Source organism: Callorhinus ursinus, unplaced genomic scaffold, assembly GCF_003265705.2.
Source record: "Callorhinus ursinus isolate GAN/ISIS: 27379988/994484 unplaced genomic scaffold, GSC_fseal_2.0 scaffold50, whole genome shotgun sequence".
Classification (NCBI taxonomy): Eukaryota; Metazoa; Chordata; class Mammalia; order Carnivora; family Otariidae; genus Callorhinus; species Callorhinus ursinus.
The window spans coordinates 10,894,873-10,908,596 of NW_027397112.1; the positions used below are offsets into that span (position 1 = coordinate 10,894,873).

At 37.3% G+C, this 13,724-nt stretch overlaps 1 protein-coding gene across 2 annotated transcripts in view; it reads left to right on the top strand.

Annotated features, from left to right (window-relative positions):
* Positions 1-13,724, top strand: part of NSF (N-ethylmaleimide sensitive factor, vesicle fusing ATPase) — a 157,476-nt gene that overhangs the window by 92,968 nt on the left and 50,784 nt on the right. For both annotated transcript variants that reach the window (XM_025890029.2, XM_025890030.2), the window contains exons 10-12: positions 9,776-9,941; positions 10,953-11,027; positions 11,216-11,403. In XM_025890029.2, coding sequence (XP_025745814.1) covers positions 9,776-9,941; positions 10,953-11,027; positions 11,216-11,403 — 429 coding nt within the window. The remainder of the gene's footprint in view (positions 1-9,775; positions 9,942-10,952; positions 11,028-11,215; positions 11,404-13,724) is intronic.

The following is a 13,724-nucleotide window of genomic DNA, read 5'->3' on the forward strand; positions in this document are numbered from 1 at the left end:
ACCACCACCACCACCACCACCACCACCACCACCACCACCACCACCACTACCACCACTCCTGACCTTTGTGGTCAGGGGCCCCCATGCTGAGAAATTGATTTAAAAATGAATCCTGGACTAATGATAGCATGGGGTTGATAGTTATTAGCAAACCCCTGGGGAGGAGGAGAATGGAGGCCCAGAAACAAAGGTCCTGGTGTGTAGGGTCACCATTCCTTTGGAGATATTAGCCATTTCTGGAGGGAACTGCTAAACAGCTGTGCAGCCCTTTTGACAGGCCAGTGGGAGTAAGGGGCCAGAGGTTAAAATGCATGGCTCATGAAGAGAGGACACCTGATGAACATGCCTCAGTTTGAGTTGGGACTCTGGAAGGCTGCACAATAGAAGCAGGGGTTAATCAGAAGTAGACATGCTCTCACAGAGGCCAGCTTTGAATCACATCTAATTTCTCTAAAATTAAATTGAAGGTTCCTAAATGACTAGTGCCCCTCAGCATCCAGCAGAATTATAGATCCTTCCTGGAGGAAGGTAGTATCATGCAAGGCCACAAATTATTTCTATAGTTTGCAAATGAGATGCCTGGTTGTAGTCAAAAGCAGTCAGGTATACAAAGACATAGGCAACTTGAAGAAAGAGAAACAAAAGTGATAGAAATTGGGCCTCCAGATAGTGGAATTCTCAGATAAAGACTTAAAATAACTACACTTACCACATTCAAAGGGAAATAAGATTGAGAATTTTGGCCGAGCAGTGAAAAATGAAAAACAAAATCAAATGGAAATTCTGGGAATGAGAAATTCAGCAACTGAAATTAACTCAGGTAGATGGGTTTAAACAGCAGGTTAGACACATCTGAAGAGAGAATTAGTGCACTGAAAGATGTTAGACAAAAATAACCAGAGACAAAGGATGAAAGCAATGAAAAGTGATAGGAAATACCAACACAAATGATGATGGAAACCAGAAATCCATTGAATGCTATTTCTAAGAAGCTGAAAGAGAAGAACTGTTAAGTTAGAACTTTGTATCTGGTAAATGGATAAATTGTCATGTAAATATACAGTGAAATATTACACAGTAATAAGAAATAAATGGACTATGCACAAACAATGAATCATGGAACACTTCATCAAAAACTAATGATGTAATATATGGCGATTAACATAACAATAAAAAATAAAAATTAAATACTTGAAAAAAAAAGAAAGAAAGAAATGGACTATGGTTATACATAGCTGTGAATCTTACAAATAAATGTTGAGCAAAAGAAACCAGGCAAGAAAGAATACGTACTGTATGATTCCATTTATATAAGGTTCAACTAAAATATAAGGTTCAATGATACATGCTTAGGTGGTAAACCATAAAGAAGAGTGAGAAGTAGTTTCCATAAAAAATCAGATTGGGGTTGCCTATGGGGAATAATGGGGAGGGATATTGGGGAAGAGTTGTGAGGACATGCGTCCACGATGCTGGCACTGTTTTATTTCTTGTTATGTTATATGGATGTTCATTTTATGACAGTTCCTTGAAACATGCATTCATATTTTGTGAACTTCCCCTCTCTGTATGCTGTAGTTCACCATAAAAAAAGTTTAAAAGAAATAAACTTAATAATCACTGCATGGGACAACAATAATAGTCATCAATATGGGTTTTTGGTTTTTTTTTTAAGGATAGAACTAAAATATGGAACAAAACATAGGGGAAGTGGATTAAGTCTATGTAAGATCTTTGTATTATTTGGGAAGAAGATAATACTGTTAATTAACATCAAACTTTAAGTTAAGTCTGTTTGTGAAAATTGTGTATAATTTTCATGCTTTTCCAAAGCATGAGGGGGAGCTGGGAAAGGAATAAAACTCATATTCTTTAGAAGGCAAGATTCAAAGAAAATGTGAAGATATAGAAAATGTAACTTTAAAAAAAATTTCACTTATATCAACAGTCAAAATGATAAGGTACCTAGAATTAAATCTTAACAGGAAAATTAAGGGAGAAAATTATAAACATTTTTGAGAATCTTTTTTTCAAGAGCTAATAAATGATAAACCATGTTTATGTGTGGGAATACTGACAATATCATAAAATGACAGTTCTGCCCATATTAATTTATAAATTTATGCTTTTCCAATCAAGTCTAATGGGACTTTTTTGGAATTTGACAACTTGATTTTTTTTTTTTGGATACTTGAAGAGCCATGAAAATTTTGGAAAATTATGAAGACTTATTTCATATCATGATTTACTGGAAAGCTGTAGTAATTGAGACCATTATATATTCTTGCATAAACAGACCAAGGAAACAGAATAGAACACAGGAGGAACTTGCTATGTGAAGAGTGACAATGCAAATCAAAGGAGAAAGAATATTCCATGAATCAGGATGAGATCATCAGCTTTCTGTTTCATAAAAATAAAATACAGTCATTATCATATCATACAGAATTACAAAATGGATTTACAAAAAACTAAAACTAAAATTTACCAGAGAAAACATTTTTAGAAGAAATGTAGGCAAAAAGCCTTAAGAATTGAGGCTAGAGAAGAATTTCTTTTAAAGGGGGGGAGGGGTATTTATTTATTTATTTATTTTTAAAAGATTTTATTTATTTATTTGACACAGAGAGAGAGAGAGAGAGAGCGCACAAGCAGGGGAACTGCAGGCAGAGGGAGAAGCGGGCTCCCTGGGGAGCCCGATGTGGAGCTTGATCCCAGGACCCTGGGATCATGACCTGAGCCGAAGGCAGATGCTTAACCCACTGAACCACCCAGGTGCCCTATTTGTTTATTTATTTATTTATTTACTTACTCACTCACTCACTCACTGTCACCCAGGCACCCCAAGAAGAATTTCTTTGTTAAGATAAAGTATTTAAATCCATAAAAAAAAATGTTAATTTGGTTACATTAATATAATATGAAGAAAATTCTCTCTGTCAGATTACACACAATTACAGATGTCTCGAACTGGAGAGGATATTTGCACTGCATATAATCCACAAAGAATTGACGTTTTATAAATTCTCTGTAATAACTCCTTTATAATAAGTACAAAAAAGACAAACCACAATTAAAAATAACAACTAGCAGGGGCACCTGGGTGTCTGTCAGTTGAGTGTCTGACTTGGTTTTGGCTCAGAGCATGGTCTCAGGTCTCTGTCCTCAGCCACATTGGTTCTAAAAGGCATGGGTCCTGGTGGATTGGTACAGGTCCAGTAATCACAAGTCCAGTAACTCTTCGGACAGTCCCAGAACCAATTTAGTTTTACTGTTCATCCCTATTACTACAATATTTTCGCCTTCTAAAATCTTTTTTTAATTTTTTTTTAAGATTTTATTTATTTATTCGACAGATGGAGAGAGCACAAGCAGGCAGAGTGGCAGGCAGAGGGAGAGGGAGAAGCAGGCTCTGCTGAGCAGGGAGCCGGACGTGGGGCTTGACCCCAGGACCCTGGGACCATGACCTGAGCCAAAGACAGACGCTTAACGACTGAGCCACCCAGGCGCCCTCTCCTTCAAAAATCTTAACACTCAGTGTACCAAAAAAATTGTCACCACCATTTAGTATCTGGGTTGAAAGTTATTTTTAAGTTATTTTACAAATAATTTACAAATGTAAGATATTTTACAAATAATTTACAAATGTAAGAATAAAAGGGAGTGAAAGACTATTATGTATTTAATAAAAACTTAAATAATGCAGATATCTATATATCTATCCCCATCCAAATGGGCAGGAGCTTCTGAATGTAACTAATGGCTCATCAGCTGTCATGCATGAACTTCTGCATACTGATTCTAAGTTTTATTTTCTTTTATTTTTTTAAAGATTTTATTTTTTATTTATTTGTTAGAGAGAGAACACAAGCAGGGAGAGTGGCAGGCAGAGGGAGAAGTGGGCTCCTTGTTCAGCGAGGACTCTGTCCCAGGACCCTGGGATCATGACCTGACCTGAAGGCAGACACTTAACTGACTGAGCCACCCAGGTGTCCCTGATTCTGTTTTAAATACACCCTTAATGGAGTCTAGCTTGTCATCACTTCTGGTTCTTTTTGTACTTGCATTGTCAAGACACAATACTTGAAGAATTTTTTTTTTTTAAAAACATTATTTTGTTGAGAGGATGGCCACCAGATACTCCATAATTGCAAAACATTTTCATTTTTAGATTTGTATACACCTTTTAGAATGGTCAAATTTTTTAATTTCTATATCACCTATTTCTTATCATCATCTCTATAATACCTGTCTTCAGCATCTGTCTACTTAGAAACCATATCAAGGAAATTTTGATGCCTAATGAAGTAAAAGAAAGAATATTGTCATATGTCTTTTAGAAAAATGAGATGGTCTAGTTTCTTGTCACAAAATATTGCACAATGAAGATTTTTGTTGAATAACTAGATGAAAATGCCACTTTTTTGTCCTTAGAAATATATTATTCGCTCATTCTTTATTTTTAATTTGAGAGAGAGAGGGAGTGGCGGCAAGGTAGGGGCAGAGGGAGAGGGAGGGAGAAACTCAAGCAGACTCCCCACTGAGTGTGGAGCCTGCCACAGAGCTTGATCCCACAACCCTGAGATTAGACCTGAGCTGAAACCAAGAGTCAGTGCTCAACTGACTGCACCACCCAGGCACCCCTCACTTGAGTTGGAGAAAATATATGCAGAATAACATCATCTGAGGTCATAGGCTGAGATTTTACTTATAATCATCAATTTCACCATCTTCATTAGAGCCTCAAGTGCTGCTATATCACTCTGCATTAATTTTTGGATTAGATGTAATAAGTGAAATATTTTCCTCTGTTGGTTGTCTTTTCTTTGCCATTATGGCCAGTGGGGCGGGGGTCTGAATTTCCAACTGTGTTCAGTTAAAGCTAAAACCAGGCAACAAAGATGGTGGATGGCATCTCCAGACTTCTTTTATACCTTCTTGAAAGATGTAATTTTTTGGGCAATACAGTAAGAAAACTGAAGGATGATATCATAGCAGTCTTGATTTCACTATTGCAGTATCCCTCTGAGCAATTCCATCATTCTTTCATTTTCTTATTATTTTAATCTTTTTTAGGATACTTAGGAATAATTGATGAGTAATGATGGTGTAATTTCTAGAGTGTTGAAATAGCATAATAAATCTTAGATTTATAAAAAGGTCCAGTGGACTCACATGGTAATTGCAAGATAGAATGAGTTTTATTCTATTCTGGTTTCTTTTAGAGATTTTATTTATTCATGAGAGACAGAGAGAGGGGCAGAGGCAGAGGGAGAAGCAGGCTCCCCGCTCCACAGGGACTCGGTCCGAGGACCTTGGGATCATGACCTGAGCTGAAGGCAGATGCTTAACCAACTGGAACCACCTAGGTGCCCTATTTATTCTATTTTTTTAAAAATATATTTTCCATTTTCTTCTGTGGAAGACTTCTAATTTAAAAAGTCATGAAATATCAATATAAATCATTAAAATTGTTCAACAAAAAAACTTAAAAGTGGAAATGGTGTCTAATGACCCTGATGGTATACTGAGGATTAAACACTAGGTGCCGGTGAGTCAAAATGTCCCCCTTTTAAAGAGGCATTTTATAAAAATCTGTTGTGATAGTTTCCACATGGCTGCATAGGTATCTTTGGTGCTGTTTTTAAACTTGCAGACAGTTTAAATATGACACTGCTAATGGTACAACTGAGTTGACAAAGAATTTCTAGATAGATGTTAATCTAGCCAGGTTTTTCAGTTACACCTTGTCTCAATTCTTACATCCAGGAATGGCTTGGTATACTCAGCTAATGACCCCATGGAGGGTAGATGTGTTACATAATAAAGAAGAGCATCACCTCTGTGATTCTGGACAGTCCAGGCTGACAGATATGAACACTTGCATATAGGTCAAACTAGTTAAATATAGAACAGCCGTTATGGAAGGCAGTTGCCAGGGCCTCAACAGCATCAGCCCTGTTTCTGTGGGGGAAGACTTTGCAGATGGTAAGAGCAGAGCTAGAGGCCAGTGAATTAAAGAGGATTGCATGGTGGAAATTTAAACTCTTTGGTAAAGGGTTTATTGATGAGTCAGCTATATTAATCTGTGAAGACGAATCTTGACATCTTCCTTACCTGACTCCTAATTTATTGCAAGAACTTACCTTTATTTAAGTAACACACCTGTAAAAATTGGTGTGGTTGTACTGACTAGGTTGGGGGAAGGCACCTGATGACAGGTCACAAGATTAGTAAGGTTCTGAAAAGGTCAGAATTGTACTGATTATGTTTAAGACAGATTGTTCCTGTGGGTCTACAGTGTTCCTATTGTGTCTGGCTTCCCATCCACACAGATGATTTTTGAGGTCAGACTGAGAAGGAAGTCATGATTCCAGTGGCAACATAAGGCACAGTGACAGCAAAGTTCATACATTTTAGCAGCTTTTTGTTTCATGCTAAATTGGCAGACAACCTTGAATAAAAGTGTCTTATAAAATAATGTAGAGGGGCACCTGGGTGGCTCAGATGGTTAAGTGTCTGCCTTCGGCTTGGGTCATGATCTTTAGGTCCTAGGATTGAGCCCCATGTCAGGCTCCCAGCTCAGCAGGGAGTCTTCTTCTCCCTCTCCCTCTGCCTCTCCTCCTGCTTGTGCTCTCTCTGTCTCTCTCTCTTAAATGAATAAATAAATTCTTTAAAAATAAAATAAATAAAATAACATAAAATCTCAGGGCACCTGGGTGACTCAGTCGGTTAAGCGTCTGCCTTCGGCTCATGATCTCATGGTCCTGGGATCAAGCCCCACATCGGGCTCCTTGCTGGGTGGGGAGTCTGCTTCTGCCCCTCCCCCCACTCATGCACTTGCAGCTCTCTCAAATAAATAAATAAAGTCTTTAAGAAAAAAAACTCTACACGTGTTAAAACTCACAAAACTACATACCAAAATTCAGTTTTACTTCATAATAAATTTTTAAAAACAGATAAAATATAGTATTTATATTCCATTATTCATATTTGGATTATTGTTCACTCTTTAATGCAGTTCTCTGCAAAATGATAGTCATGTGTTCCTCAAGGTTTCTGAAATTTAGGGTTTTTTTCCCCGAACTACTTACAGATTGTTTTCCTTCCATCAGTGTTTTAAAAACTAAGTTCAAATCTGAAAAAAAAAATAATTTTCTCAATATAGTCATATTTATTGAACAGATGTCTGATGATAAATGATAGCTTGGTTGCTTAAAAAAAAGTTTCAATACCAAAAGCTATCATCTTTCCAACTGTAGAAAAGACTGAGGATAAGGAATTGGAACTATACCTTCAGTTTTGCCAAACACTTCTGTATGGTAGGGTATTAATTCTTGGAAATTTTGTGACTGAAAAACAGATTCTACATTTTTTTTTTAAAGATCTTATTTATTAATTTGAGACAGAACAAACTGGGGCGGCGCAGAGGGAGAGATAGGGAAAGAAGCAGACTCGCCTCTAAGCAGGAAGCCTGATGTGGGGCTACATCCCAGGACCCAGAGATCATGACCTGAGCCAAAGGCAGACACTTAACCAACTGAGCCACCCAGGTGCCCCATAAAATAGTCAAAATTGTTATAACAAAGAATAATGTGTGGAGAGCAAGCTTACCCAACCTACTGCTGTAGTAGAATAGGCTGGTAATAATATAAAAATATAAAGCCTGATAGAAATGACATCTCAATCAATGAAGAGAAAAGATTATTTAGTCTACAATATTGGATCAGTTAATTGTTTGAGTAAGAATTATTTGGATTCTTATTTCACATGTACCATTTACAAAACTGAAACTCCAGATAGATTGAAAAATTATATGTAAAGTAAAGATTTAAAAGAGAAGAAAATATAGGTGACTATCAGGTCTACAGTAGGGAAGGATTTTAAGGGTAAAATTAATTTTAAAAATCATAAAATTAAAAATGGGTAATTTTGGCAACTTACATAGTAAAAAAAAAAGTAAAGGTCCTTGTAGATTCAAAAATATACCATAAATAAAAGATAAGCGGCAAGCTGGGATAAAATATTTATAACAAATGAATAATACCCTTAATATATAAAGAATTTTTCTATAAATCAATAAGAAACACTACTAAATCTCAAAAGAAAAATGTGCATAGGATATGTACAAATAATAAAAGGAAAATTACAAATGATTTTAAAACATGATTTTAGAAAGTACCATCTTCTTCAGTAATCAGACAAATGCCAGTTAAAAACAATTGAAAAATACCATTGTTTGATTATCAAGTTGGGAATTACTTTTTAGATTTTTCTAATATTCATTACTTGTGAGGATATACCAGGGTAGTCACTGTCATATACCTTGGTGGGATTATAAAATGATAAAATCTTTCTGGAAAAGTATTTGACAACCTATTTCAAGGGCCTTAAAATACTCAACACACCTTTTAAAGTAACAATTTGCATTCAGGAAGTAATCATATCTATTGTCAAGGAGTTAAGTACAAAAATGTTTATCATGGGGCACCTGGCTGGCTCAATCAGTAGAACATGTGACTCTTGATCTCTGAGTCGTGAATTCAAGCCCCATGTTGGGTATAGAGATTACTTAAAAATAAAAACCTTTTTTTTTTTTAAAGATTTTATTTATTTATTTGACAGAGAGAGACACAGCGAGAGAGGGAACACAAGCAGGGGGAGTGGGAGAGGGAGAAGCAGGCTTCCCGCTGAGCAGGGAGCCCGATGCGGGGCTCGATCCCAGGACCCTGGGATCATGACCTGAGCCGAAGGCAGACGCTTACCTGACTGAGCCACCCAGGCGCCCCATAAAAGTCCCAACTCTTAAAAAAAAAAAAAAAAGATTCTATCCATACCAGAGGTTTAATGAATACCAATTGTATCTAATCCTGAATCTCATTATGCCCATTATTTATATTATCCATATGTAAGTTAATGTTCATTTTCACCTGTTTTGTTAATCCCTGATTTTGTTTGTTTGTTTAAAAAAAGAAAAAATTTATGGAGCGCACTTCCTTCTTTGGTTCCTATAAGAGACTTAAGTACTTGAATATAAATTGTTAGAAGGTCCATGTTAACCTAATGAATTATTAGCATTTGAAAATATTTGCATCTATTAAAAGTTTACAATATGCAAACTATTTTCTTATAATGACTCTGTATTCAACAAACTCAAATCACTATGCAGAAGAAATAGCACCCCCTTCACTATTCTTTCTATAAACTATGTCTCTTGTTCTCACTTTACTGTTAGAAAAAGTACTTTGTTTTCGTGTGATATAACCAAATGTGAATCATGTTCACCTCCTTCCGTCATCTGCCCACTTCCCAATCAACCTCTGGGTAGAGTTACTGCTTAGTTATATAATATGACAGACGTTAAGCTTGCTGCAACTGTTCTCTCACCAAAATTCAGGGAAAATGGGAGGGAGTTGCCATTCACTGACTTAAGACAGACATCTGATAATTATGAGTTCTTTTCAGTAGTGAGAGAAGAAATGCATGTCATGAACAGGTTGTTATTTGATGGACTATTCACATTCATTAATATATAATGTACATTTTTGTTTTATGGCTATTAAATATGAGGTTCTGGAAGACTTTTCAGTTTGCAGAATTCTGAGAATGCAGTTCTAATACCTTTGAAGGGTAGAAGCCATGAGTACACCTGCTGTATTTATTAGTCAAAATGGAGCAAAATCAATCTGTGACAGCTTTGTTTTGCTTTCTTTGACTAGTTTGTTTAGTAATATATTCAAATTATGACCTTTACTATAATTTCTTCCCTCAACAGCTTGGTGCTAATAGTGGTTTGCACATAATCATCTTTGATGAAATTGATGCCATCTGCAAGCAGAGAGGGAGCATGGCTGGTAGCACAGGAGTTCATGACACTGTCGTCAACCAGTTGCTGTCCAAAATTGATGGGGTAGAGCAACTGAACAACATCTTAGTCATTGGTATGTTTGCTTTGAAAAAAAAAATTCTATGATTTCAAAAAGACACATAGGTTCTGAATTAAGATCTGTATAGGTTGTAGTTAATACTGTGTTGCCCATGTTTCCAAATTAGAATCAGGTGATATTGAAGAATCTTCAGTACCTATTTTAATGTCTGGCCTTAATAGGACAAATAAAAGATGGGTTTTAGTGACTCATGGGTGTATGCTCATAGCTCAAAGATGAAAAAGGCAGCATAGTGTAATGCAGTGGTTTTCAAATTGCATCCTGTAGGCCTCTAGGGGCCCTCAGAGGTGCCTCAGGGTCTGTGAGTGAGCTTCAGATCATGTAATCCCAATTATAACTTCTTCTTTTAACTGTTTCATGTACTGAGGTTCTTTTAAGATGACTTTAAAAAACAAAACAAAACTTCTGATATTTATGAAGGTTAAAAACCATTGGCCTACAAAAAAGGAGAGAGACTTTGGGGTTGGACAGATCATGTTCACATTGTCCCTCTCTCACTTGGACAGGCTACTTAGCCTCTCTGAACCGTACCTTCTCTTTTTAAATATTTGAAGTTTTCATTACATTTATATTCCATTGGCAGTATAGTGAAATACTAAAGCAGAGTCTTCAGGTATTTCCATTAGAACAGATCAAGAACAAATGATATTTTTATTTGAGAATAATTGGTTTTCTATTTGACCTTTATAAAATATCTTTTTTTTTTTTAAAGATTTTATTTATTTATTTGGCAGAGAGAGACACAGCGAGAGAGGGAACACAAGCAGGGGGAGTGGGAGAGGGAGAAGCAGGCTCCCCGCGGAGCAGGGAGCCCGATGTGGGGCTCGATCCCAGGACCCTGGGATCATGACCTGAGCCAAAGGCAGACTGGTCAACCAGCTGAGCCACGCAGGCACCCCTAAAATATCTTAACTTGTTTGAGAAATTATTATTCTTACCTATACTGAAGGGACATTTTATCTTATTTTTTAACTTTTGTTGTTTTGTTTTGAAATCTGTGCTCAGGAATGACCAACAGACCAGATCTGATAGATGAGGCTCTCCTTCGACCTGGAAGACTGGAAGTTAAAATGGAGATAGGTAAGCAGATCTGTCACTGGTTGGGGGAGGGGTGTGTGTTTAGAGTTCATTAGTAAGAGCAGAGTCCTATAACTTAACATTGGTTAGAAAAGTTGTGTATCATGAGGAGCACATGTTTACCTGCTTAAGTACCTATAAGAAAAACATTAGGATTATAATAATTTCTATTTTATTTTCAATTTTACCAGGCTTACCAGATGAGAAAGGTCGACTACAGATCCTTCACATCCACACTGCAAGGATGAGAGGGCATCAGTTACTCTCTGCTGACGTAGATATTAAAGAACTGGCTGTGGAGACCAAGAATTTCAGCGGTGCTGAACTGGAGGGGCTGGTGCGGGCGGCACAGTCCACTGCTATGAACCGACACATCAAGGTCAGGAAAATCAGTTAACACGTTAGGATTCTGCAGCTTTATAAATACTGTGTCAGTGTTCTTTCCCTTTCCTTTCAAATGTGCCAAGGGCTGTGGTAGTGCTGACTTTTGACAGAGAAGAGACATGGTGAAAGGAATGGGAATTGTCAGCTGCCAAAGCTCAGAGTGGCAGGAAGTAGATGATGCTGGCACCTGTCCCACGGTAACCACTAACACATCTGCCTCGGGTTGCTGCCATCTGATACAAACATGTGAAGATGAAGAGTATGAAGAATTTAGTTTTTAATCTTTGTACTGTGTAGAATTGTAACATGTCATAGGAAGTTGGGTTTTCTATGATGCTAGAATTATGGGGGCTGCTTCATTCAGCACATACACTGAATACCTGCTGTTTTCTGAGTATTAAACTGGAGACACAAAGATGATAAACCACGACCTCTCCCCTCAAGGAATTCAGAGTCAGGCGGATGGACATGTTTGTAAATTAGTACAATAATGTTACTGATACTATGGTAGGAAGACATACCAGGGTACTTTTATGTTGATAAAGTGCTTTTGAGTCTTTACCATCCCTTCTCCTCTTCAGGGATAGATGGATGACTTCCAGATTTATGTCTCATCTCTTGAAAGCTTCTTTCTCCTGCTTTCAGATTTACACAAAATACCTCTACCTCGATGTTTTATCAGGTCTCAAATTTAATATTCCCAAACCAAATTCACTGTCTTTTTTTTTTTTTTTTTAACTGCTTTCCTTCCTGTTCCTATTTTCCTATTTATCCCAATTTCCCAGGCTTAAAACTTCAGGAATATCTTTAATTACTGCCACTCTGCTCTGTCCTATATCAAGACATTCGCCAAATTTTGTCACTTCTATCTTGGCAGTGTCCTTCAGTTTCTACCCACCTTCTGTTTTATTAGTCTTCCTGTTTCATACTATTTTACCCTACAGAAACTTCAGAACAAAGTATAGGCTTCTTAGCCTGATCCTTAAGGTCCTCTAGATCTGACCCTAAACTGGCCTTTCCAAATGTGTTCCCAATTATTCTCCATACTTTAGCCAAACCGAAATACTCATTGGTCATCAGACATTAATTTATTTTTTCACTTACCTGGTTTTGCGGAAGTCTTTACCCTCTATGTTTACTTATCTTTTTAATACCTAGTTCGTATGCCACCACTTTTCTTCAAACCTTTTCTGATTGTCTCCTTTAAGAAGGATGTATTGTCTTCCTTCTTGAAATAGTAATGTATCACTATGGTACTTTTGGTTCACTTTGGTTCACAGTAGATTTATTCAGCACCCACTCTATGCCAGACACTGTGCAGGCAGCTAATGCTACACCTGAAAGAAGTAAACTGCCTACCCTGAGCAGCCCATGGTTTAATCTCCACATTCAGTAACAGAAAGGACAGGAGACGTAAGGAAGTGAAAGGGTGTCAGATGTGGTCAACTCGTGGTGTGAGAGGATGTTTCATAGAGACATTTCTGGGTGAATGTGTCTCTTGGTGGGTTAGGACATTTTAGGTAGAAGGCAAAGGAACAGAGACACAAAATAGCATGGTGTGTTAGGGTAATTCAGTATCGCTTCAGCATAAAAGGTAGGGGAGGGGAGGTAGAGAGAGACATTGTGGGGAAAAAGTCAGGAGACTAAAGCAGGGAGTGGAGCACAAAGAGCCTTTTATATTGTGCTAAGAAGTATGGACTTTTTTCCTGTGAGTAGTGCTAAGCCATTGAAGAGTTTTAAGAATAGCAGCGACATAGTGTTAAAACATAAGCTCACTCTGGCAGCTGTGTCGAGTGGAGTATTGAGGTGAGTGGAGTTGGCAACATCCTATCACTGATTCTAACCTGAGGACTGTGGCCCATGAGCCATATCCAGTTCACCACCAATTTTTATAAATAAAATTTTGGGGGAACATGCCCAGTTATGTATGTGTTGTCAGTGACTGCTTTCATGCTCCAGTGGTAGAGTTGAGTATTTGCAACAAGGACTGTATGGCCCCACAAAGCCTAAAATATTTACTATCTCATTATTTACAGAAAAAGTTTGTCAACCCCTGTTCTAGACTTTAAGTCCATTTCTTATTCATGTCTGAATATCCCACAGTGCCCCAAATAGGTCTAAATACTGAGAACGTAGCAGGTGTTTGGTAAGTTTCTAAAATTAGTAAACTTATATATGTATTCTGAATCAAGCTCTACCCATAAGTCATAATTTCCCTACATAATAGAAGTGACTTTGTTCTAGCTCAGGAATGCCAAAGGTCAGGATAGTGTGGAAATAACAGTATTGGTTCCTTTATAGAGTGGATCTATCCAT